Source organism: Caloenas nicobarica, chromosome 22 (assembly GCF_036013445.1).
Source record: "Caloenas nicobarica isolate bCalNic1 chromosome 22, bCalNic1.hap1, whole genome shotgun sequence".
In the NCBI taxonomy this organism is placed as follows: Eukaryota; Metazoa; Chordata; class Aves; order Columbiformes; family Columbidae; genus Caloenas; species Caloenas nicobarica.
Genome location: NC_088266.1, coordinates 3,354,453 through 3,378,884, shown reverse-complemented (window position 1 = coordinate 3,378,884; position 24,432 = coordinate 3,354,453). Strand labels below are relative to the sequence as shown.

General features: G+C 36.6%; 1 protein-coding gene across 3 annotated transcripts in view; it reads left to right on the top strand.

Moving 5' to 3' along the window:
• The window catches only part of VPS13D (vacuolar protein sorting 13 homolog D), an 88,186-nt gene that overhangs the window by 6,419 nt on the left and 57,335 nt on the right, over positions 1-24,432 (top strand). Inside the window, exons 9-35 of one of the 3 annotated variants that reach the window (XM_065649873.1) lie at positions 223-323; positions 946-1,114; positions 2,467-2,559; positions 2,853-3,063; positions 3,632-3,811; positions 4,237-4,367; positions 5,102-5,174; positions 5,720-5,890; positions 6,798-6,928; positions 7,114-7,246; positions 8,035-10,245; positions 10,610-10,761; positions 11,003-12,037; positions 12,786-12,876; positions 13,424-13,550; positions 13,950-14,130; positions 15,057-15,239; positions 17,526-17,748; positions 18,197-18,407; positions 18,538-18,709; positions 19,156-19,268; positions 19,742-19,951; positions 21,934-22,199; positions 22,378-22,511; positions 22,824-22,979; positions 23,133-23,358; positions 23,688-23,762. In XM_065649873.1, coding sequence (XP_065505945.1) covers positions 223-323; positions 946-1,114; positions 2,467-2,559; positions 2,853-3,063; positions 3,632-3,811; positions 4,237-4,367; positions 5,102-5,174; positions 5,720-5,890; positions 6,798-6,928; positions 7,114-7,246; positions 8,035-10,245; positions 10,610-10,761; positions 11,003-12,037; positions 12,786-12,876; positions 13,424-13,550; positions 13,950-14,130; positions 15,057-15,239; positions 17,526-17,748; positions 18,197-18,407; positions 18,538-18,709; positions 19,156-19,268; positions 19,742-19,951; positions 21,934-22,199; positions 22,378-22,511; positions 22,824-22,979; positions 23,133-23,358; positions 23,688-23,762 — 7,159 coding nt within the window. Of the gene's footprint in view, positions 1-222; positions 324-945; positions 1,115-2,466; positions 2,560-2,852; positions 3,064-3,631; positions 3,812-4,236; positions 4,368-5,101; positions 5,175-5,719; positions 5,891-6,797; positions 6,929-7,113; positions 7,247-8,031; positions 10,246-10,609; positions 10,762-11,002; positions 12,038-12,785; positions 12,877-13,423; positions 13,551-13,949; positions 14,131-15,056; positions 15,240-17,525; positions 17,749-18,196; positions 18,408-18,537; positions 18,710-19,155; positions 19,269-19,741; positions 19,952-21,933; positions 22,200-22,377; positions 22,512-22,823; positions 22,980-23,132; positions 23,359-23,687; positions 23,763-24,432 lie in introns of all 3 variants that reach the window. The other 2 variants (XM_065649872.1, XM_065649871.1) reach the window with 2 other exon arrangements.

Here is a 24,432-nt window from a genome sequence, read left to right as displayed (position 1 = left end):
AGATATGTGACACTAGAGAAACAAATTATGAATTATGATTAACTTCAATCTTAATTCTGAAGCCGTATGCAGGCCATTGGTGCAGGTAAAATAAGCCTGCCTTTTTTTGTTGTTGTTTGTTTTGTTTTCTCCTCCCCTTTGATTTGGAAAGCACTCCCAATATCACAGCACTCCCAATATCCCAATATTGCTTAATTGATCTGTGTATTCTTTTACGAAAAGATGCAGTATCGGCAGATCATGGGATTTTTAAAGGAACTGGCTAGAAAGGAACGACAGCTTAAATTCAGGAAGTGGAGACCAAAGGTTACAGTAACAGAGAAGTAAGTATATCTACAGATGTGGTCTTCTTAATATGGTATTAAAAACTATACTAGGGAGACTAGAATGAAGACAAATATAAAAAGCAGATAATAAAAATAATATATTAGAGCTTCCATTTTCATGTTTTGTTCCCCTGCCTCATAAATCAGTTTTGAATATTCAGATGTAATTCAAACTTTAAATTACTCTTACGTAAGGCTTTAAATCCTTCTTTCACAGCTTCCAAGAATTGAAATTAAGTTTGAGGTTCTACCCCCATGTGCACACTGTGATGTTCTGAAATTTTCTTTGTGCAGAGAGCTTCTATTAAGTTTCTGTTAATAAGTTAGACGATATCAGTTCAGATCAGAGGTCTGTGTAACGCAATATTTTGTTGTCTATGCTTTGATATATAACAACTATACTAAATCCCACTAAAGTGGTGGTGACTTCGCAGAGTGCTGCTCTGCACAACTCGTAGAACTGCCCACATATGCTGTCTCTAATCCTGATGCTTTTTCTGACCAGTTGCCCTCTGTTTTTTTCACTGAACCTCTCCTGGTTTCATCAGTTTCATCAATTTGGCATGCGTTTGGGTTTTTTTTTAAATACTGGTAATACAGTAATTTTAAAATGTTTCAGCTGCCGAGAATGGTGGATCTTTGCTTTGAATGCTAATCTTTCGGAGATCAGGGAGCAGAGACAACGTTCGACCTGGGAGTTCGCATTGCATCGGGCCCAAGATGCCGTATCTTACACTGACATGTATTACAGCAAGTTGAAGGGGGAGCCGCTGTCTGCTGCAGAGGAGGTATTTACATTTTGAGTTTCCTACAGTATTGGTTTTGGTTCATCTCCTCAAATTTAAAGTGTTCTGGTTTAGAAGCATCTTTAGTATTTCTGCAGGCCATTTTCACTGAACAGACTGTCTTTTGACCACAATTGAGTTTTTAAATCTTGGAACCTGGGCTCGTGGGAGGTGTGTGTGTGGCAGGGCTCTTGTGTTTTTGTTTTGCTTTGCAAAAAAGCTGTCTCATTTTTGCGCTGTAACTGGTTTTCACCAAAAATAACAACTCTCATAGAACATTCATGTCAGTCTGACATGCTTTCTTAACTAGTGTTCTCTATAGACTCAGAAAGTATTTAAATATTAGAAGTGTGTCAGGTCACTGGTATGGTTGGTTAGCTAATGTGGGAAAAATTATGGCAAGTTGACAGTGTGTTTCAGGGTGCTTTGTTGTTTTTTTATTTTTCCCCAGTTGATTTTAGGATGTAGAATTTAGAGGGAAAGTGCCCCTTATAATGAACCTGTGTCCTACTTCAGAAAAAAAAAAACCTGTGAATTATAACTAGCTGGTTTTTATCTCTAGGTGTATTGGGACTTTTTTGTTAAATCAGTTCAGGGCACCATGTACCTTATCTATCTTAATTACAGATGTGATTCTATTGATTCTTCAAGTTGTATGTAACGCCTACTTGTTTTATTTAGACACGAACCATAGCAGTTAGTCAATGTACTGGAAATTTTATAGTACCTGGCAAAGGGAGAGACATTTACATAACCAGTAATGTCTTCAGCAGAGCCGTGAAATGTATAATGACAAGGGCAATGCCATTGGACTAGAAAAATGCCTTTTGCTCTCGTTCTTTATATATTTTTTTAGACTTGGTTGATCCACAAACAACTTCTTAATCAGTACGAAGAAGGCAATATGTCTAAGTAACCGAACGTGAATACTACATTGCCCTAATTTATGCAGTTCATTTCTTCTACGTTCATTACTCAAAATAGAAGTGTTTTTTGCTCCCGGCTAAGCTAGTTATTGTGTTAAATCAGGACATTTTCCATGGCTTACATTTTGTGCTACAAACCTTGCTTCTGATGCATGATAGGAGGATATAGTTGGGCAAGGAATTTTTAACATGAAAAGTGTTAAAATAGTGTATTTCACAATGCAAATGAACTTTAATACGGGGAATGTCATGGTTGCCCACATGACTTCTGTTTAGTTTCATGTGCTCAGACGCTTGGATACTGTCATTAATGCCATGATAGTTTTTTCTGTGATTCTCTACCTTACTCGATGCAGAGATGTTTGATGTTTGCAAACAAGACGCTGTATCCTTTTAGTGCAGTTACTTCACCTTTTTTTCTCTTTTCAGGCAGAAATGCATCGTATTGAGGATGAGCAAACTTACGAAGAGTTGAAGATACTATATGAGATAGTTCATGATAAATTTCATGACCTAGCTGAGGTGAGAAACATTCTGCATACAGGGTGATATTTAGAATCTTCAAGTGAATTATTCTGAGGTATTGTGTTCTTTCCTGCTGGAGAGCGTTAATATGTATTTATTTCGATTTAGAAGTGTGGTTTATTATTTCTTTGTTGCTACTCTCCTAATAGGCTAAGTATTGATGGAAAAATATCACTGCTGGTATACTGAAGAGTAGATGGAATTGTATTTTTATTACGACTTTTTTGTACACTTGTGATATTCTTTCACTTATCAGCAGCGATGTGTATCTCTTCAATGTTCAAACACAGAGTATTAAAGAGCCGTTGCCTGATTCCCCTGGAGCTTCCCCCACAGCAGAATCCGCGCATGGCGGTAGCACCGGAATGCTGCAGTATCTGCAGTCCTGGTTTCCTGGCTGGGGAGGCTGGTATGGATACGCTCAGCAAACATACGAAGGTGAACCTTTTGAAGGGCTGCTGCCAGACCCAAAGGAACAGTGGAATCCAGAAGACATACTAGGTGTGGAAATACAGGGTTTTCTCTTTCTTTTTAAGGCTGCTAACTCTACCGTAGAGAGATACCTGGTAAAGGTGAATAGGAACAGCTCTTTGGTTCTGTCCTGTTAAAAGATGATGTGTGTCAACTGATGCACCTAGGCAACAGAGCCTAATAGCCTGTTAAAACATCTCAGTACCTGCTGTACCTGCTTATTTCTAAAGTGATTTATGGAATGTATTTGCTTCCACTGTTGGAGATATTTATGGCAAAGAGCTTTGGGATGTTTTCTGTTCAGGTGGGTGGGGGTCATGTATCTTGCTGTGACTGGATATAACATTAACAACACTGGCTTGTTGGGATCTTCTTAAATTTAGGTTTATGTTATCTTAATTGAAATAGGCGGGTTATACAGAATACTCAGTTTTGTTAAGGAAGGAGGTATTTCAGCTTTATTTTTTTGTTTCTTTTTTTCTTCTCTAAAGCTGAGGAAATATTTTATTTTCAAATTCAGAGAAATTTTTTTTGTTCTTCAGTAGTATTCCAGAAACTCACTTAATGTCTTGTGGTTTTTGTTTTGTTTTCTAATTAGGTGCAGATGAATTTTTTGATCCTGCTGCAGATGCTTCTAGCATGAATACCTTTACAAAGAGAGATCATGTTTTTGCTAAATTCAATCTGCAGTTGCAGGGTGGCTCTTTCACTCTGTTGCATAAGGAGAAGAAGGCGGTGCATGCTGAGGAGACTGCTTTTATGCAGCTGGAGTTTTCAGGTATTAAATCGATTCCTGTTCTTTCTCAAAGAAGACCAGAGCTTTGTCCATCTTCAGACCTTCCTTTGAGTTTTGTTTTTAATTCTTGAAATTACTATATTGAAACAAAGTTCAAAATGAAAATATGAAAACAGCTTGCGGAAATTGATGTATCAAGTGAAAATAAGTTTCTCTCTTCAGATGTGTGAATGATTTCAAGAGAGAAATCTAATTTTAGTGTTATGTGTAAAAGGAAGACAATTAGAGAAATACACATTTCACAGTCATTGTATGCCAAATTTCCAAGTTTAATTTTTTAGTAAAAATAAATATATATAAGCACTTCCAAGAGATTTGTTTGTTGGATGGTATTTGTTATCTGTAAAATTTAAATAAAACTTGTGCCGTGTAGTAATAGAAAAGCATTTTATGTCTTTATATTCCAGGTGTAAAGATCTTAGCAGAATCCCTTCCTCGACGAAATTCCTCTCTTCTCAAAATTCAGCTTGGTGGTCTTTTTCTGAGGGATTTGGCAACCGAAGGGACCATATTTCCTGTTCTTGTTTTCCCGAATCCTGTAGGTGAAAAAACCTCTTTAAGTTACTATGTAGAATGCATAAGTGTGTATGAAAATGGTTACGTTCCAGAACTCAACACGTTTTTCTTGGTTTGTGTCTTATCCCAGAAAGAGAACACAAAAGTCTTGAAAAAAAATTTCCGCTTGTTGAACTTACTTTTCCCCTCTCTTTGCAAAGATCATTCATAGAACTCTTCATTGCTTCGTATGCGTGTAACTTTAACGTGACAGTTATTTGTGTTGGGAAGAAGGTAGTTTGTTGAACAAGATTTGATTTTTGGAACAATCAGCATTCCTGTTTACTCAGTGGTTGTTCTTTTTCATAAAGCTCTTTGATCTAAGTAACGTTTTATTTCACCTGTATACTGTTACTCTAGAAGCAGAACTACAGAACTTTTTTTTTCTTCCTAATGAATTGCTGAAAAGACTTCAAGTATCTCTTCTGAGCAACCAAAATTTGCATCTAATTCCATGAAAATTTCCCATGTGTTTTGTACTTCGTAATTTGTAGAGAACAGATGGAAATTTGGGCTTAAGTAGCATTAGCTTCTTAGTCATACTTTCTGCTCGTTTTACTACCTCAAGGAAAAAAATGCATATAATAATCTCAGACTATACATATAATTCACTTATAAAGTGACCGTAAGATGTAATACAGAAAAGACTTTTATGCTTATAGCGAGTGGCTTGGTTGATTTTATCTAAACAATCTTTTTCTTTTAAATTCTTATCAGCAAAAAGAGGTTGGCTGCATGTCTTCCTTTGGACTTCAAAGTTTGTCCTCAGAAATGATTAATCAGAATACCGGTAAAGATTTTGTTTTATGTTTGATGATAACAAGCATATGGGATAACTCCTGCAAACAAATTTCAAAACTGGGTGCCTAGGGTTGGAATTCACACAAATGCTTTTTGCAAATAGTAAAGATAAAATCACAGAATTTTTTTCAGACGTAAGGGTGCGTGGCAAGTTGCCTTGAAAGAAACTAAGAAAAAAATGCATTTCAGCACAAAGGGAGTTGCACTTGCTCTTCGTCTTAGTTTAAAACAAATTAAAGAAATGTTAGGAGTTCAGCATTAGGACACCAGTTCTGAAAATGTTTTTGTATATACAAACATGTTGAATTCTGTTGATTGTAGAAGTTGATCATATTACTTGCTTTTCCATTACTGAAGAATTTTCAGACAGGTACTACTTTCCTAGTAGGACTAATTAAAAATTAGTCATTTCATTCTTTGGGGGTTGTTTTTTGCTTTTGTCGCTTTGTTTTGTGTTTGTTTTTTGTTTGACATTTTTATTGTTTGGTTGGGGTTTTTTTTACAACTGCTTTTTGTAACTCATTTTTTATTCAGTTGCAGATCCTGATGCCCCAGTGTTTGAGATGCTTTATGAAAGAAATCCAATTCACAGCAATTTTGAGAGGCGCCTGGAAGTCAGTACTAGACCTCTAAATATTATTTACAATCCACAAGCCATTAAGAAAGTAGCTGACTTCTTCTACAAGGGAAGGGTTCATACCTCAGGTTAACCTTTAATGTGTTTTTTTTTTGGTGGGGTTGGGGTTTGTTTTGGTGGTATTACATCTTTGCTTATCTTTGATTTTTATTTCTTTTCATTCTTAGAAATATAAAGCACTAATCAGTCTCCACTTCAAATTAAGCAATACTCTGAGTCTTTCTCTGGACAATTTTTTTTGGTTGTTTCTTTGATAATTGGATCAGGGATTTCGCTTGGGCAGAATCCTGAAACTTCTACTTTAAAATTGCGAGTTGCTGCTGGTCATGCTGTCTAAATTAAAAATTAGTAAATAAGGAGGCCTGTTTCTGTAATCTGTAATTCTGAGCCTGCAATATTATAAAGTCACTGATTTTGCGGTTTTAAAGTTCAGAGATGAGAGGTGAGAATAAGGAACATTAAAATGTTCCAAAAATACCAATTCTTTTTCTGTTCATTTTTGCAAGTACGAAAACATTTAAGTTACCCGGCATAAAGGTGTGAATGATACCTACCTTTTCTCACAAGATGCGAATATTCCATAAATGTTAGAGGTAAAAACAAACAAAGCAAAGACAACCTATGTATTCCACAAATTTCTTAACACATAGTTAGAATTTCCTCTGTTGCTATACTTATCAACATTTCCGTCTCCCTCAAATTTAGTAACCCAGGCTGAGGGTCTGTCAAATCAAGACTCAGAAAAAGGTTTAGGAAGTATATTTTGGTGGGATTGTTTGTTTTGTGCTTAGGTGTTTCTCTGTGAAGTAGTCTGGTGTGTAGGTACAGCCAATGGCTTCCAACTGCTATGTCTTCTTGTCCTATATTTTACTGCTGAAATTTAGAATAGATCTTTACTTTTTTTCTCTTTTTTTCTTTAAATTCAATAACAGATGAACAAAATTATACCTAGTTGATTTTTTATCTCTTGTGCAGGTTTTGGATATCAGTCTGAGTTAGAGGCAAGAGTGGCTGAAGCTGCCAGAAGACAGTACAACAAGCTGAAAATGCAGACAAAAGCTGAAATCAGGCAAACTATTGATCGTTTGCTAGTAGGAGACTTCATTGTAAGTTTTTGCCTTCAGAATGTTTATGTAGGCTTTTTTGCCACATGTTTTAGGACTTGAAACTCTAAAGAGTGGGGGTTTTTTGTTGTTTGCTTCTGTGGTGTTCCTTTTACGAAAGTGGGGAGTTCTACATGTGGTATTGTAGTATTCTTGTGGCCTATTATTTCTTTTTTCTTAACTTTCAGGAAAACAGCAAAAGCTGGACCGTGTGCCTTGATATTTCTGCCCCTCAGGTGATCTTTCCTGATGATTTCAAGTTCGTCGATCCAGTGTTAGTTGTTGTAGATCTGGGAAGAATATTACTTACCAATTCTCAAGGTATGATTTAGAATTATTGCAGCTTTCATTTTCTTTCCACCTTCTCCCAGAAACACTTTTGTCTGTGTTGAAAGTAGAGATGTCTTAAGGTTATTTCCCCTATATATGCATAGAGATACATATAATAATTCTGCTATTATCAATAAATTTTTAATTAAGATTGATATACAGTTTTTAAAAGAGGGTGTGTGGGGGGTTTTTTTGGGGGGGTGGGATTGTTTGGGGATTAACTTTTAAATTAAAGGCTCCCCTGTGATATCCTGCACCTCTTGAAGGCTGGGGGGTGTGTGTTCCTGCATTGTAGAGTAGAAAAAATCCTTTTCTTATGATAATAAAATACAAGTTAACATTAGGCAGTGAAGTCAATTAGACAAAAACTTCTCATCATAAATATGTTGTTATGTAGCTCTCACTTTTCCATTGGTTTTCAGGAGTTTGGGGTCAAAAGAATTGTGGAGACAGAATAATGGATTTTTTCTTTTCTCAACAACTTGATTAAAAGTAAATTTTGTAGTAATAGTGGCTTGAAAATGAGGCAATAGTGTCTTTTAATAGATTCTATAATACATTGTGACTGACATCTGCATGTATGTAGAAGTGTAGTAGATTTCCTGTTGTGCAAATAAAAAAGTGACAGTGGAAGGGGGCAAGGACACAGTACTGGGTATGCTTTGTGTTTACAAAAATACAACTCAGACAGGATGATCAGGTAATGATGGGAAATATCCAAGGAGAATGGAGAATACTCTTGTTTGTTTGTTTACTATTTTTTGTTTAATCCACAGAAGAATCTAAAAGGAGTGCAGATACTATTTCTTCAGATGTCAATGAATTGAGTGACGAGGAATATAAAACGCCTCTCGCAACTCCTCCCAATACTCCACCACCAGAATCTAACACTAATAGTGGCATTAAAATGTCTGAATTTACTGGAGTAGAAATAAGTGAAGAGCAGCTACAAGCACAATTAATGAGTAAAAAAATGTATGAGAGATACACACTTTCATTTATGGACCTTCAGATCATGGTGGGCCGAGTGAAAGACAACTGGAAACATGTTCAGGATAGTGATGTGGGTCCAACTCATGTGGTAGAAAAATTCAATGTTCACCTGCAGTTGGAGCGCAGATTGATATACACGTCTGACCCGAAATACCCTGGAGCTGTCTTGTCTGGCACTCTGCCTGACTTGAAAATTCATATCAATGAAGACAAAATACTGGCTCTGAAGAATTGTTGTACACAGCTGAGTACATCTGAAACTAAGTCTTCTGATGCCCTACATTTAGCGAAAGACAAGATTTTTGCAGAGGTAGACCAGCTTGGCAGCTTGCACGATTCTGTAATGAATCTGACACAGAGTGTTGTGATGCTGGAGCAACATACTAGAGAAGTTCTTGTTGAATCTCAGCTGCTTTTGGCTGAATTCAAAGTCAACTGCATGCAGCTGGGTGTTGAAAGTAATGGACGATATATCTCTGTGCTCAAGGTTTTTGGCACCAATGCCCATTTTGTGAAAAGGCCATATGATGCTGAAGTGTCCCTGACTGTTCACGGCCTGTTACTGGTTGACACTATGCAAACGTATGGAACAGATTTTGATCTTTTGATGGCTTCTCATAAGAATCTAAGTTTTGATGTGCCAACAGGAAGTCTTCGAGACAGCAGGGCTCAGTCTCCAGTTTATGGACCGTACGATGCACGTCCCATTGACGTAGCTAGTTTGGCAGAGAGATGCACTGCAGCCTCCAATTCTTCATCTGGTAATGAGGCAAAAGATCAAGAGTCTCTGATAAAACTAGAGTATCAGTTTGTGAGTGCAGAATGCCCATCGATGAATTTGGATAGCAGTCTGCAGGTGATCTCGTTACAGGTGAACAACTTGGATATCATCCTTAATCCAGAGACTATTGTTGAGCTGATTGGCTTTCTCCAGAAATCTTTCCCAAAGGATAAAGAAGATTCTAGTCCTCAGCCTTTGGTAACTGACTTGGAAAGAGATTGGAGGGAACAGGAAACCTTCCAGTCTACTTATGTACAGAATACAGAGGTAGCAGTTGATATTCACTGGTTAAATATACTCCTCCTCAGGACAGTCGCCATGACAAATGGAGAAAAATACGGCAGAAAAATTGCGACGGCCAGTATTGGTGGCACCAAAGTCAATGTCTCCATGTGTAGTAAATTTGACGTAAATGGCTCTCTTGGGTGCCTTCACCTGATGGACCTCACACAAGATAGTGTTAAGAACCAGTATGTTGTCAGCATAGGGAATACAGTAAGGTATGAAAATCTCATGGGTGATGTAGAATCTTTATTCTTTAGGCTCGATGATGGAAATAGCCTTCCAGATGCTTTAAGCTTCACTTTCACAGAAAAGTCAAAAGAGGAATGTTCTCTCAACCTCAAAATGGCCTCCTTACACTACAACCACTCAGCAAAATTTTTGAAAGAACTGACTTTGTCAATGGATGAATTAGAAGAGAATTTCCGCAGCATGTTGAAAAGTGCAGCTTCAAAAGTTACTACAGTCTTGGCAACTAAAACTGCTGAATACAGTGAAATGGTTTCTTTGTTTGATACAACACCACGATCAAGAGATGTTACCAACTTAGAAGATAGTGAAGGCTCTGCATTTGGATCACCACCTCTCAAAACTGATACTATTAAGCTTATATTAAATATAAACATTGAATCACCGATTGTCTCAATACCTCGAAAGCCTGGTAGTTCTGAACTGCTTGTAGGTCATCTAGGACAAATATCTATTCAGAATTTTGTACCAGGAGAAGATGAGTCGACAAGTGATAGACTGCAAGTTGAAATTAAAGATATTAAAATGTATTCTTTAAATAGCAGTCAGTTTACGAGCAAGAAGGAGACTGCAAGTGAAGTACCTCATGGGCTGCATTCTTCTTCAGGTCCTGCCAGTATTAATAGCCAGGAAGAATCTCATTTTACACGTCATGACTTCTTTGAATCATTACATAAAGGCCATGGTATGTTAATCAGAGGACTCTTAATTATTTTAATATGAGTAGTAGGTGGTACTAAAAATGGGTATTGACCATAGGTCTGATGTTCTGTCTCAGCCATCCTTCTGAGATATACTGCTCGATTTTAATTTCAACGGACACATTGTTTTATTTATATCCATTTTTAGTCTTCTAATTAAAAACTGAATAGTGCCTTTCATGCAGAAATTTAACAAAACATAGCCATATATACCTATTTTAGCATTGCTAAGAGATTCTGAGCAAGTTAAATAGCTACTGTGTTCTGTGTTATCTTTGCTGTACGGTCTTTGTAGGATAATCTGTTCACTTACTATAATTTTGTTTTCATTTCACTTTTTCTTAACAGCGTTCCACATTCTGAACAACACTACCATCCAGTTTAAATTGGAAAAGATACCACTGGAGAGAGATTTGGATCTAACTTTTCCTCTGAGTAATGAAGACTTTGGAATATCAAGCATTATGAAGATTGAAGGGAAATTTGTGAACCCTCTTCAGGTATAGTAATGTAGTATTAATATTTCCACTATCGATATAAAAGGATTTCTCTACATAGACGGTAAGTATTTTTCAGGCAAATATCTTCAAGTTTAACATGTTGGTAGTTTAGAAACTACATGTGGTTAGAAGAGACAGTCTTAAGTCATAATAACAATGACCAAAAAATTTAATCTTGTTTTGGAGCATTTTAGACATGTTTATGAAGTAGTGATGATTGTTTCTTTTTTCTGCATTCTAGGTGGTGTTAGCAAAACATGTGTATGAACAGGTCCTGCAGACTCTGGATAATTTAATTTACAGTGAAGACTTGAACAAATTTCCAACCACTTCTGTGTCTTCGACTCGTCAGAGTTCTCCTTTAGCATCACCTCATAGCACAGGCACGGAATTCTCAAGTGAAAGGAAGGAAAATGGCTTATTCAGCCATTCTAGTTTTAATTCTGTTCCAAACAAGTCATTACCTGTCAGGGAAACAAAATCTTTTACTCAGATTCAAGCAAACTTTCATATCTCGGAGCTCCAGGTTCAGTTGAGCGGTGATCTTACACTTGGTGCACAAGGTCTTGTCAGCCTTAAGTTTCAAGATTTTGATGTTGAGTTTGCTAAGGATCATCCTCAGACTTTGTCTATTCAGATTGCCTTGCGTTCTCTGCTGATGGAAGATCTTCTGGAAAAAAACCCAGACTCTATGTATAAGAATCTCATGGTGTCCCGGGGAGCACCCAAGCCTTCCAGTTTAGCACACAAGGAATACCTTTCACAGTCTTGTCCGTCGGTGTCCAATGTAGAATATCCAGATATGCCACGTTCCCTACCTTCCCATATGGAAGAAGCAACTAATGTCTTTCAGCTGTACCAAAGACCAGTTTGTGCCTCCCGTAAGAAGCAAAAAGAAGATGCTGATTCTGAGTATCCTCTGACTCCACCTCCTTCTCCAACAGCAGACAGATCCAAGTTGCCTTGTGGAAAAAGTAACTTTGATGATTCATTAGTTCATATCAATATATTTCTAGTGGATAGGAAACATCCTGAATTTTCTTCTCGCTATAACAAAATTAACCGTAGTGTAGATGTTGATTTTAATTGTCTAGATGTCTTAATAACTTTGCAAACTTGGGTAGTGATACTGGATTTCTTTGGGATTGGATCCACTGCTGATAACCATGCTATGAAGCTGCAACCTGAAGATACTCAGCAGACAGTCAAATCAGAAATAAATACCTTGTCAGCTTCTCAAGCCCAAGAGCCTGTAAACACTAAGCTGGATCTGAAGGTATACTTGAGATGCAAAACAGTAATTGGATTGTCTGTCATAAAACATCTGGTTTATAGAAACTTGAGGTGACATTTAAATCAAATGCTCCATGTTCATCCTGTGGAGCACTCGTGGGTAGAGTTTGACACCCACCCCCAGCCCCATCCAGGCTGCTCTGTGCCTGGGGGCCTGAGGAAGGTGGAAATCTCGTGGGCAGGGATTATTATTTCCCTGGGATAACACAGGGCACAGACTAAATGTCTGTGGTCTCTAATTGCTTCAATATTAAAGACTGGACATAGTGAAATTGGCACTGTGCTGTTCTGGGTACTACGGAGTTTTGGTTTTTTAAAAAAATTCTTTATGTTTGTAAATATATATAAATGTATTTCTGTACATATATTTCTATACATTTATATGTATAAACATGTATTTTTAAAAATATGTGTATACATATGGTGTTTACCCAGAAGTCCTGCAGTCTAACTTAAAAATGATAAATCTTGAAAGAGAAAAGGATGAAGATAACAGCTCTAGGATTTGTTGATGGTGATAAGGAGAACTTATCATTCTCAGTTGATTGGGAGACCCATTAATGTGCAAACAGGGAAGTAAAAACATTGCTTTCCTCCAGTGGCTCCCATTCAGATAATTCTTGTTTGCCATTTATGTGTTACAGAGCAATTGTCTTGAAAAAACCTAACAAGACATTCCAGCTACGAAATCATATTGTTTAATACCAACCTGTTCCTTTTTGTTTGGCCAGGTCCATTCCTTATCGTTAGTACTGAATAAGACAACTAGTGAGCTTGCTAAAGCCAGCGTGTCAAAGCTTGCAGCTCACTTGGAGGTGACTGGTGAGTAGATTGCTGGGCTAAGGTTGTATGCAGTTTAAAGTAAAAGGAGGTGTGCACTGGAGTTGTGATTTGAAATGCTTTTATTTTGGTGCTCAGTGGGGTTTTTGTGCATTTGTTTCCTGGGGAAGATGCACATTCTCTTCCTGCTGCTTCTTCCTCTGCCTTTTCAGGCTTGATTTTAAATCCTTGCATCCTTTCCAGTTGTGAAACCCTTGATCATTTTTGCTGAGATTAGCTGGGAATGTCATCCTTTACTTTCACAGAGCAGAACAATAGTGTGTAGTACTGTTTTATAGAGGAGTTCTGCCTAAGCTTTCACAAATCAAAGTGGTGTGATCACACTGTGTATGTAAAACATAGAGTTATGTTTGGGTTAATAGAATCTTTGTGGCAGAAAGATGTGATTTTCTTTGAACATCAGGTTTAATGTTTAATTGAATTTGATATTTTTCGTTACTTGCAGCGGGTTTATCGCACTGATAGAAAATTTTGGGTTTTAGTAACTTATCTGTGTTTGAGGATACTAATTGTGTGTCTTGTTTTGCAGAGGGAGATTTAGCCCTGCAAGGAAGTATCGGAAGTCTGTCCTTAAGTGATCTTACAGCTCATGGAGAATTTTACAGAGAACGTTTCACTACAAGCGGTGAAGAGGCACTCATTTTCCAAGTCTATAAGTACGGATTTAAACTTCTCGTTACTTTGTATTAACAGCATTAACACCCCACTCTCCAAAACAGCAAACCAAAAACTAAACAAACTGAATAAAACCACCCACAATTGTCAGGTCTGCATAATTCCGCTTTTGGCTTGTGACTTAAATGAGACTTCGAACCTTTTCAGTCTTAAACTTGAGATTTTTAGCACTTAAATGTACATACTTTAGAAATAATTAGTATAAAATAAATAACATAATTAGTATAAAACCAGTTTTTATATCTATAATTGAAATAGTTTTAATTACATACTGTGAACATCAGTTAAATAATCCATTATTTTGAATGCAAAACAATGAATGGCACTATTTGTAAAACATAGCTAAGATAGCTAAATTTTACTTTCAACCTTTATCATAGATATGGGAGGCCAGATCCATTGCTACAGAGAGAGTGTGATATTTGTGTCACGCTACGAATGGCGTCTGTTCAGTATGTGCATACTCAGCGTTTCCAGGCAGAGGTTGTGTCTTTCATCCAACATTTCACTCAGCTTCAGGATGTCTTGGGGCGGCAAAGAGCAGCAATTGAAGGACAAACAGTATGTCTCGGTTTTTTTCTGTTCTTTCCTACCCTACTTGTGGAAGTGCAGTATAAGATTTATGTTAATGCATCAGAGTTCTGATATTAGCAGAGATTGCTCATGCTCATCCTGCAATTTGCACATTACTTAAAACTTTGGCACCTGGATCCTGCCATATGCACTGATACAGGTGGTTACTTGTCTTTGTAATGCCAGACAAAAAAGGCTCAAGATTTTATCTTGCCTTTTTCTCCACTGTTCTTTAGGTAGTTATAAAACCTGAATAAGGAGAGCCAAGCGAGAAGTCCTTCTGTTTTGCTCATATGTCTTTGATTAAGTATGACGGCTGTTAGACTGAGAAAATCAGTTATTGAACTCCTGCACAATAGAGTATATAAATAATCATGACGGTCATCACCTACTTTGTAAAAAACCTAATGTGGGAGTGATTAATATGGTTAATAGTAATAGTCTTCTTTAAAAAGTCGCTTTTCATAATTGGAACAAAGACAGTTAATACTTCCATATATTAAAATGCTTCATTTTGCATCAGGTAGGAAGTTTGAATCTGATTTTGAAACATCTGTTCTGAACGATTTTTTTTTTCCTCTCATAAATAATTTAAGTAATCTTTTCTTTCAATGGTGACCTGAGCAGTGTCTGTTATGCCTCTCAGTTCAGTGGTGACCATGTGCTTCACTCCTGATCGCTGCACCTGTTGCACAGGTGTGTGCTGTTTGCCTCATGATCCTTTTTGAACTGTCTTTATAATCTGCCTAAAACAAGAGCTGGAGTTCTTTTTTTTTTGTCATAAAATTTCACCACATTCTAATTTTATAAATCAAAGAGTAGCGTTCCTGAAATCAGTACTAATCAGTGTGAAATAATCACCTACTTCCGGTATTTTAAAAAAATGTCTTTTAATGAATTTTTGCTCTTTCCAGGTAAGAGATAAAGCACAGCGAGCTTCCCGAGTTCTTCTTGATATTGAGGCTGGCGCTCCTGTTCTACTTATACCTGAAAGCTCCAAGTCTAATAGTCTTATTGTAGCTAATCTTGGAAAACTGAAAGTCAAGAACAAATTTCTGTTTGCGGGTATGCCGGGTACTTTTTCACTAAAGAACAAGGTAAGAACATTACTTCCTAATTTAACAGCTTGTGGTTTTTCTATTTCTTGTGCATTTTATTTTTGTGTCAAAATGGTAAATGATTCTTACATTTTACTTGAGATATACTCTTTGTACTACTAGTCTGGCCTGGGGCTGATTGTAGCTAGCTGCTCCCTTCTGTGCCTACACCCCTTTCTGAGACAGGGCAGGGGGAGACTGTTGTGTGGAACTTGCTGGAACTGGCCTTGTTATGAGCAGGACCCAGCTGGGTGCACACCTGCATGTGGGAGCACAACGGGCTTTCAGCCAGCTCAGTTTAGTACCTGCTTGAGCTCTTAGCCAAACAAAATTTCAACAGCGTGAGTAGCAGAAAATAAAGATCTGTGTTGGCTGAATAGTTGGCGTTGCTGTTGAGAGGTGTAGCCACAAAATTTGGGGTAAGGAAGATCTATCTTAGTTGGCTTTCTATATCTAACCTATGCAACAAATGGGTTGTTCTGGAACCCCCCAATCCCATTGTAAAGGGGGGCAGAATTGAGGTGGACTAGGTTGGTACAGCAGATGTGGTATGTCTGTCACCTCCATTTAATTTATATCTACCAGTGTCTTAACTGTAAGGAACTATTGGACTAATATTCAGCTGTCTTCTGTACTTCAGCGTGCTGACGTATTTAAAGGTTTGTAAGTGATAGATTCATAAATTAATGTTAGAAGTTAAAGGATGCGTGCACAGTAATTTTTATTTCAACTTAAAATCACTGTGTTATGTAGCACTGTAGAATTTGGGGGGTTTAAAGTGAGATCGGGGGGGTTGGGGTTTTTTGTTTGGTTTGTTTTCATTTTTTATCTGTCCTATGTTTATTTTTGAGGATCTGATTTTACAAGGCAATGCATACAAGGATCCAGTTTTATTTGAGGTATTTCACATCTTCATACTAGTGCTCAGGTGCTCCTCATTCATTAAAAAAAATGGAAATTTTCTTACAGAATTTAGCACTTTAAAAGTTCCTTTATACATTTAAAATTATATTTCTCTTCTAAAGACTTTGCTGAATTCTGTAAGAATTGTTATGGTGTGCTTTTTATGCATGTCTGAGGGGCTGTTAATTTAGATTTATTGCATAAATTCATAGATTTATAGATGATGTGATAATTTTTCTTTGCATGTACTTCTCAGTCTTGTCTTTACAATTCAAAGTCAATGTCTTGAAATTTTTAATCTTGAAATCCTTGATCATGGCTGCAATAATTTTTTCCAAAGAATAATAGAAGCTGGATGCAGAAAGAAGGTGGGCAGTGATAATAACCATACTGCAGCCTTGGGTAAAGTGAGCAGTCCCAGAGTGAGGGGCAACTAGATCACTAAAGAGACATGGTTGTTATCTGCTAGGGCATGAGAAGCTCAGTAAAGCTGAAACATGAGGTTAATAAATTTAAAAGCAGGACGGACTAAGTGAACCCTGAAATTGGCTTTGGAGTTTCCAGGTAGTGTGTAAACCTGTTCCACTGGACATATGGTTTGGGGAGAATAAATTCCTAATGTTGATGTGACTATTTTACTAGTGAACTATAGACCCTTTCCACATTTTTGATGCTAAAGAGCACAGTGAAGGTGGAAAAGCTCGTAAGATTTCCACTGGATATGTGGTGGTGTGGAGATGTCTACAATGTTATACCTCAGTATAAATGAGCTTTAATTTTTTCACCTGAGGGGATTTTAACAATGAGGTGAGGGATTTATTCCTCCTTAAAATTCTGCAGAAAAAAATTGGGACACATTTTGGTATGATGAGTGAAATATTTAAAGCACATGAAACATTAACTTCACGTTTAGAAGTGTTTGTTCACATATTCTATTAAAAAGTTGCTGACATGATCTTGCAGAAATAATGGCGTATGTTTTCATCATCTGGTGTTCTGAAAAACAGCTTTAAATCTTTAACAATCTTTACAGAAGTGCTTGATATCTTGACAGTCTTATCCTTCTATTTTGTATTTCATTTACATTGGTTTATTTGTTTTGTTTTGTCGAAAAAAACACTGGTTTTGAATTAATTTCTCTTGAAAAGATTTCACAGCTTTTTTTAAAATGTTGCTGAAATAATTTTTTTAAAGAAAATGTTTTAATCTGCTGTTAAGGTTGTAGGAAAAAAGTTTGGCTGTCTTTCTACAGTCAAAGATGCTGGCATTGAAATAAATATTTAGTATTTTGACAGGAATTTGTTTCAGCTTGAACCTTAGTATATTGATTCCTTAGAATTTAAATAAAAGATCTATTCTTAATTCCAAAATTTCCTTCATTAGCAGGATTCAGTTCAATTTTCATCTCCTTTGGGAACCCCAAAACATAGCATGAAGAAGACGACAAGTGCTGAGGAATCAAAAGTGGCAATGGAAGGATTGTTCATGAAAAAATCATCAGGAACGAACATTTCTAGGCTGAAGAGTGAGCCTGTGCCGAATACATTGAGTAAGCAACAAGAGCAACAGTCGAAGCTACCGACTGTACCAAACCCCGACAGCCCAGGTATGTGATACATAGTACAAACCCCATATAGCTCTTCTTTTTCTTTCTAAAATAATGCAGTGCTTGTATCTGATGTGACACTGAAAAAGTAAGGCTCTGGGTCTAAAGACAGTAGATTTAAAAAGAAATGACTTCTTAGTTTTGAGGTTGATTCTTGCAGCTGAAAGGATTATAGTTCAGTTTCTGGAAGAATGTGTTTGTGCGTGTTTCGAGATGCATATTGCAGACATATGAGGAGTACAGTTGGACTCTTAATTAAAGAGTTTACATTTAGCTGTGAATGAGCTTGATATTTTGTAGTTATAGATACTGATGAGTGCAAATAAAAAAAAAAATTGGAATAACTTCCAGGAGAAACTAAATTTCTTTTTCAAGTAAGTTGCGTTCGTTTTGTACAGATTCTTTTTTTTTTTTCTTTCTTAATATGTTATCTCCTGTGCACTTGCAGAGGATCACATCTGCCTCTTAGACTGCATTGTGGTTGATCTGCAGGACATGGACATATTTGCTGCAGAAAGGTATCAGAGAGAGCATTCAAAGTCTGTGGAAGACACAAATGTGGACTTGAGCTTTCCATCCTACTTCGTGAGGCAGACAGGGAGGAGCCTCTTAACAGAACCTTTCAGACTGAAGTTACAGGTGGAGAGAAACTTGGACAAGTGAGTTTATCTAAACAGAATCCCTTTATGCTGTCAGTATAAACCAGTGTTTTAGATGCATTTTATTGTATTAAGTATTGCCTGTTGTGTTATAGCATCTTGAAACACCGAGGTTTTTCCTGTGTTGTAGAGAGCTAAGCCATGCAGTGGCAGACATATCGATACATGGCAACCTGTCATCAGTCCATTGCTCTCTGGATCTGAATAAATATAAACTGATACGTGGATTGCTGGAGAACAACCTGGGGGAACCTATAGAAGAGTTCATGCGGCCTTACGATCTGCAGGATCCAAGAATTCATGTAAGAGGAACTATATGCAGTTGAAATTCTGTCTTGAAATGTCTGGGGGTTTTGCTGATTAGGCTAAATATCTTACTTTTTGTAGCTTGCCAGGTGGGATTGTAGACCAAAAAAAAAAAAAAAAAAGAGGTAGACAAACAGCAAAGGAACCAGGTTTGTCTCGGCAATGCCATTGCCCTTGTAGGTGTGGCTAGGGGATGATGACGGCGACATTTTGTTTAAGAACAAAGAAGCTATAGAACAGTAATGTGAAACTGGATTAATAGACATTTTTCAAGTTGACACTTGTGAAATGTAACTTTTTTACTTCAGCAATGGTTAATGAAACTCTTTGAAGGAGAAAGACAGTACAGCTATTTGCATTTGTCAGAAGTAACAGAATTTAATTCAGGAAGGAAAGGTAAACAGATGCTCTTAAAAAGCATGTTGGTGTTTTCCACTTTCAGACAGTTTTGAGTGGAGAAGTTTATACTTCTATGTCGTTCCTCATCGACATGGTTAATGTGAGTCTGGAACTGATGGATCCAAAAGGAAAAGATGGATGCAGCTCTTTAGCCAGGTATGGATTTTCTTTTGTTATTGATTGCCTTATCCTAAATACTATGCTCATCTGAGCGATTATAGGAAAGGGATTAACGTAATACATGGAATTATGGTTTAATAATGCAATGAAATAGAATTTCTTAATTAGAGTCCAAATTGAGAGTCTCAGCTGATCTGAAAGGGAATGATACTGTTCAAAAGATACCATCTATGTCTTTCAAGTTGTCCTTGAAATGACAGTTCAGTAATCAGTCAACTTGCCCAAGACATGGCATTCTAATTAAGAAAATGTTGAAAGGTAATCTGGAAAAAAATCGAAAAACCCGTGTTTCTGCTATAGGTTTTTGTTTGTTTAGGTTTGTGGTTTTGTTTTGTTTTCTAATCCAGAAGGTTCTGTATCAGTGGAAAATATTATTACATACAGTGACTTCTATAAATATATGAGCTACAAGACTCTTAACTGTATTGTTTTGCTTTTTATTCTCCTAGGTTTGATTTTAAGAAATCCAAGTTGCTTTTTGAAAGCTCTTCAAATGGAACAAAGTCTGTGAATTTGGTTTCTCATTCCATGATGGCATTTGACACGCGTTATGCTGGACAGAAGTCTGCTGCAGGCACACTGAATGTGTTCAACTGCATCTTTCAGTCATCAAAGAATACTAGTAGTCCAGGAGCAATCCAGATTGAATTGCACTTCAGGTTGGTAATTCTGGGATGTGTTTGTTTCTTTGTTTTTAATAATGACATACTTGATCAGGATTGTCTTGGTTTTAATACAGCTGTTATTAATGTAGATAAACTTTCTGGCATTTTATTTAAATCTGAAGACTTTTTGAGGTGGTCAGTGGTACTCGATAGATTGAAATATGCAGTTATGAATTAACTGAAGGTGGTTGGAATTTTTTTTTCCCTTGTTGCAATGAAATGTGTAATGAATCAGATTAAGTTCTGGCCTATTAAAATCAGTAGTGCTTAAAGCTTGATAAATCTGGCCTGTCACTCATATGTTTGCATTAAACCATATTATAGAATTTCTAAGATATGTTGCGCAAAAGCTGTTTTCCAGTAGGTGTCACACTTGCCTTTCTGAGAGAATCAAATAAATACAGAAATGGCACCTCTTTCAAAAAACGATCTCTACGTTCTCTTCTGTATTTTATCTTACTCTGTTTTTCCTTATCCAAATCTCTTTGAATGCTTAAAGGCATCACAGTGGGTATGTTCTAATAGCTTTGTTCTGGTTTTGTTCTAATTTAATATTGAAAAAAGGAAATATGAATTAAAATGTAAACATTTAGCTGTATTAGCATGACGTTTTGTTGAGGGATGTTAACTAACAAAAAAGAGGGTGAAGTGAGATGACCAGAGGTGTTGCTTTCATTTTTGATCAGGCCAGCTGACCAAACTCAGCTTTCTAACTCTTCTTTATAAGTATGATATGTTCTGAAGCAGTTGCAGGAGTAATGTAGAAAAAATTCTGTGGACTATTTTAGCCCAACAGAAAATCTAGAAGACGTTTATTCATAAAAGCAGAACAAAGAAACTTTAGGCAATTGAGAGAAATTTGTTGTAAAGATTTGGAATAATGCATAATGGTTTTAAGTACTTAATAAGTTTGTGTTCAGAAAGACACCAAGATTTTGATTAGTATAAAATGAAAATGTCATGAATTTTAGGGGGGGGGAAAAAAAGTTTTCATGTAACTGTTGATCTAGTACCTGCCTAAATTGGAGGTTACTTTGCACAGTGTAGTCTAATCTGGTTCATGAGTGATAGTTTCAGGATTTTCTTCCCAACTGTTGTGCTTCCAATTTTTAGCCACATAAGCATGTGTTGGTTTTTACTGGTGAGAGCATCCTTGGCACCAGATAGAAGCTTTAGCAGAGCTCAGTGATAGTGTTATACTGGCTCGTGCCTTTTGGAAATATTCTGAAGAGCCAGGGAGGGTTAAAGGCTTTCGCTGCTGGAAGCAATGCAGGCAAAGGAATTACAGTTCTTTAGAGATTTTATAGTTCAGAATGTGTTGGATATAAAATTGTTTCATGGTATTTAAGCACTTAGATTATTTTCCAGTTAGCATGACCAAATATAATTGGTATTCCAGATCATGAAGCCAAACGCTTTCATCCCTCCTAGCCAGATACTCAAAATGTGATGCTAAGAGTTCAGTAGGGCCAGCATTTTTTCTGAATGACAAAGAAGCTTCCTGTGCTGCAAAATGCTGTCAGGGTGTGAGAGGAAACACATTGTATGTCTAATGTTTCCGAGGGATGTGGAGCCAGGGCTAAGTTTCACACGCAATACGTTAGGTTTGATACTGGACAGATGTAAAATAATAATAATAAAAAGATCAGTTTTAAAATTTGAGACTTTGCAAATTAATAGCGATAATACAAATGTATTAAAGGAGCTTTTATAAGTTAATTGCTTGTTGCATAGATTTTCAGTTCATCTCTTGTTTCATTACAGCTTAGAATTCATGCAGTTAAGATTTATTGGGTTTCTGTGTGTACAGCAACTTCATGAATTTCAATCTGTTTAAAAATATATATGAGTATTTTAAAGTGTATCCTTGTAAAGTTCCATGCAGTTCTTACTTGCTAGATACTGATCGTTTTCTGCATCATTTTAAATATATGCAAGATGTAAAGTTCATATGTACACTTCTCTCTTCTTCAAAGGTCTACTAAGGATTCCTCCAGTTTCACAGTTGTTCTGAACAATCTTCGTGTGTTTCTGATATTTGACTGGCTGTTACTTGTCCATGACTTTCTATATACTCCTGGAGATACCAAAAAGCGGGAGAAGCACCTTTCTTCCCGGCAGCGAACTTACAGCAGTGAAACAAGTGTAGTTCCAAAAACAGTGAAATGTGGAGTAGTTACAAAACGTTCATCACTGCATGTGTCTACAGAAAAACAACTGGAAGTTAAGGTTAATGTGACAGGTAACTATATTCTTCTCTAGTGCTTTTCTAGGAGCTTTTATGATTAAAAGCCACGTGCTAGTGGAAAAACAGGTCCGTTAAAGGATGGAAAAATCAAGAAACCCACTACAAATGCTTAACATAACTTAATGGTATTTCCAGTTGCCCTGTTAATTATTTGTGGTTTTGTTTTGTTAAGGAACTGAATTTGTGGTTGTTGAAGACATGTCTTGTTTCGATACCAATGCAATTATTTTGAAGGGGACTACTGTTCTCACTTACAAGCCCAAGTTGTTAGATCGTCCTTTTTCTGGTAGTCTGTTTGGCATTGAGGTAAGAAGAAATAAATTTGCCTTTGTAGAATACCTAAAATTGGAGGATGTTATGAAAATACTTTCCTATAAGTATATATACAACAGGAATAGTCCACATATTATTTCTGAAGTTTGTTAGTTCCTCATAAAACGCTCTCATTCTATAGCAGTTTTAAGAATGGTTTTATATTGTGTCAAGACATTGAAATACTTGATTATAATCTCAAAATATAGTTCATGTTTTGCGACAGAGTCAGTCTTTGATTTCGAGGCTCTTGCAAGCCCGTTCACTCAGTTCCTAGTTTTTTTTAAAACCATTTTTAATTTTTAGGTTTTTTCATGCCGGTTAGGAAATGAGCAAGAGACTGCGCTGTCAATTATTGATCCAGTCCAAATTCAGATGGAGCTTATTGGGAATGCTTCCTACCCAAGTGGTTCAGGACTGTTGGATGCTTTCAATAGTGAGGATTTTCCTCCTATTCTAGAGGTAATATTAAAGCCCTGAATAAAACTGTATGAAATAGAAATACTAGATCATTAGCACAGATCTGTTTGGGAAAAGCTTTGCTAATATCCAAAGTATACAATAAAAATATGTAGAAAAGGGTAACTTAATCTTATTTTTTAATTTTTCATTTAGATTCAGTTGCAAGCACTGGATATCAGACTGTCATACAATGATGTTCAACTATTCTTGGCAATTGCAAAGTCAATTCCTCAGCAGACAAGTGCCGCTATGCCTGACTCAGCTGTATCGCTGGCTGAAAATGCTGCTAATCCACCTACTTCAGCACCAGTGAATGAAGCTTCCTCCTTGGCACATGAAAGCAGAGAGGTATCCAAACGTGTGCTGGATCCTGTTCTTGGTACGTTTTTAATGTTGGAGTGAAGCCATTTTTTGTATTTACGGGAGATATCTACAGTGTCAAGCTAGATTGTATGCTAAATGCAAAAGCTACTGATATCTTCATCATGTAAAACCCTTTATTGATTTAAATTATCTGGGGTTTGGGGTTTTTTGTTTGGTTTGTTTTTATCTGGGTTTTTTTTGTAAAGGCAGTGCTGAATCATATGCTTTTTCTACAGTTGCAAGCTTAAACAAAACCCCATTTTTTGTACAGATATATCTTAACTTAAGAAATCAAAATAAGTAGAAAACTGTCATGGATTTATGATGGGTTCTGTTCAATTACAGAGGTGCAGCTGGCTCGTCTCCGGGAGCTGGGATTCAGTATGGAAGATTGTCGTAAAGGTCTTTTGATCTGCCAAGGTAGCCTCAAATATTCTTAGTTGGCCTTGTGGTTTGTTCACATTTACCTAACTTGCAATTAAGTAAAAAGTTTCGGACTGTAAGGTAGCTGATGCACAGGCAGTATTTCCTTCTTTTCTTTCGCTCTGTCTTGGCATGTAATCTTAAACATTCTCATTATTGTGTTCTGCTGTGTAGAACCCACCCCCAAAGATTCTTCTTGCCTTTTGGGATGTCACATGTGGGGTGTTTGAGTGTTTTTTTGTTTTGGAGTTTGGGTTGCTATTTTTTTTTTTCTTCTTTTATGGTATACCTATTTCTTGTTATTCTCATCTCTCTTTCTTCAAAGCATGTATCTTCATCTCTCCCTTTTTGGATCATGTATTTTACCTACTTCTACATGCAATACATGAAAAGAAGATGAAGCTTTAACACAAGTGATTCTTTTTCTTTAGCACTGTCATGTTTCTCATCTTATAGGCATTCATAGTATTAATATAGATTTATATTATGTTGCCATTGGTTTGTAAAGTTCAAAACACATTTCTTAGAAAATACCAATGTATTTATAATCTTCTCATATTTATGCTATTAAATAGAACACATTCAAGATACTGTTGGTGTCTTGCTGTACTTCTTAAGAGAGAGGGAATTAGTTTTCTTCCGTATGTTTTTTAAATAAGTACATTTC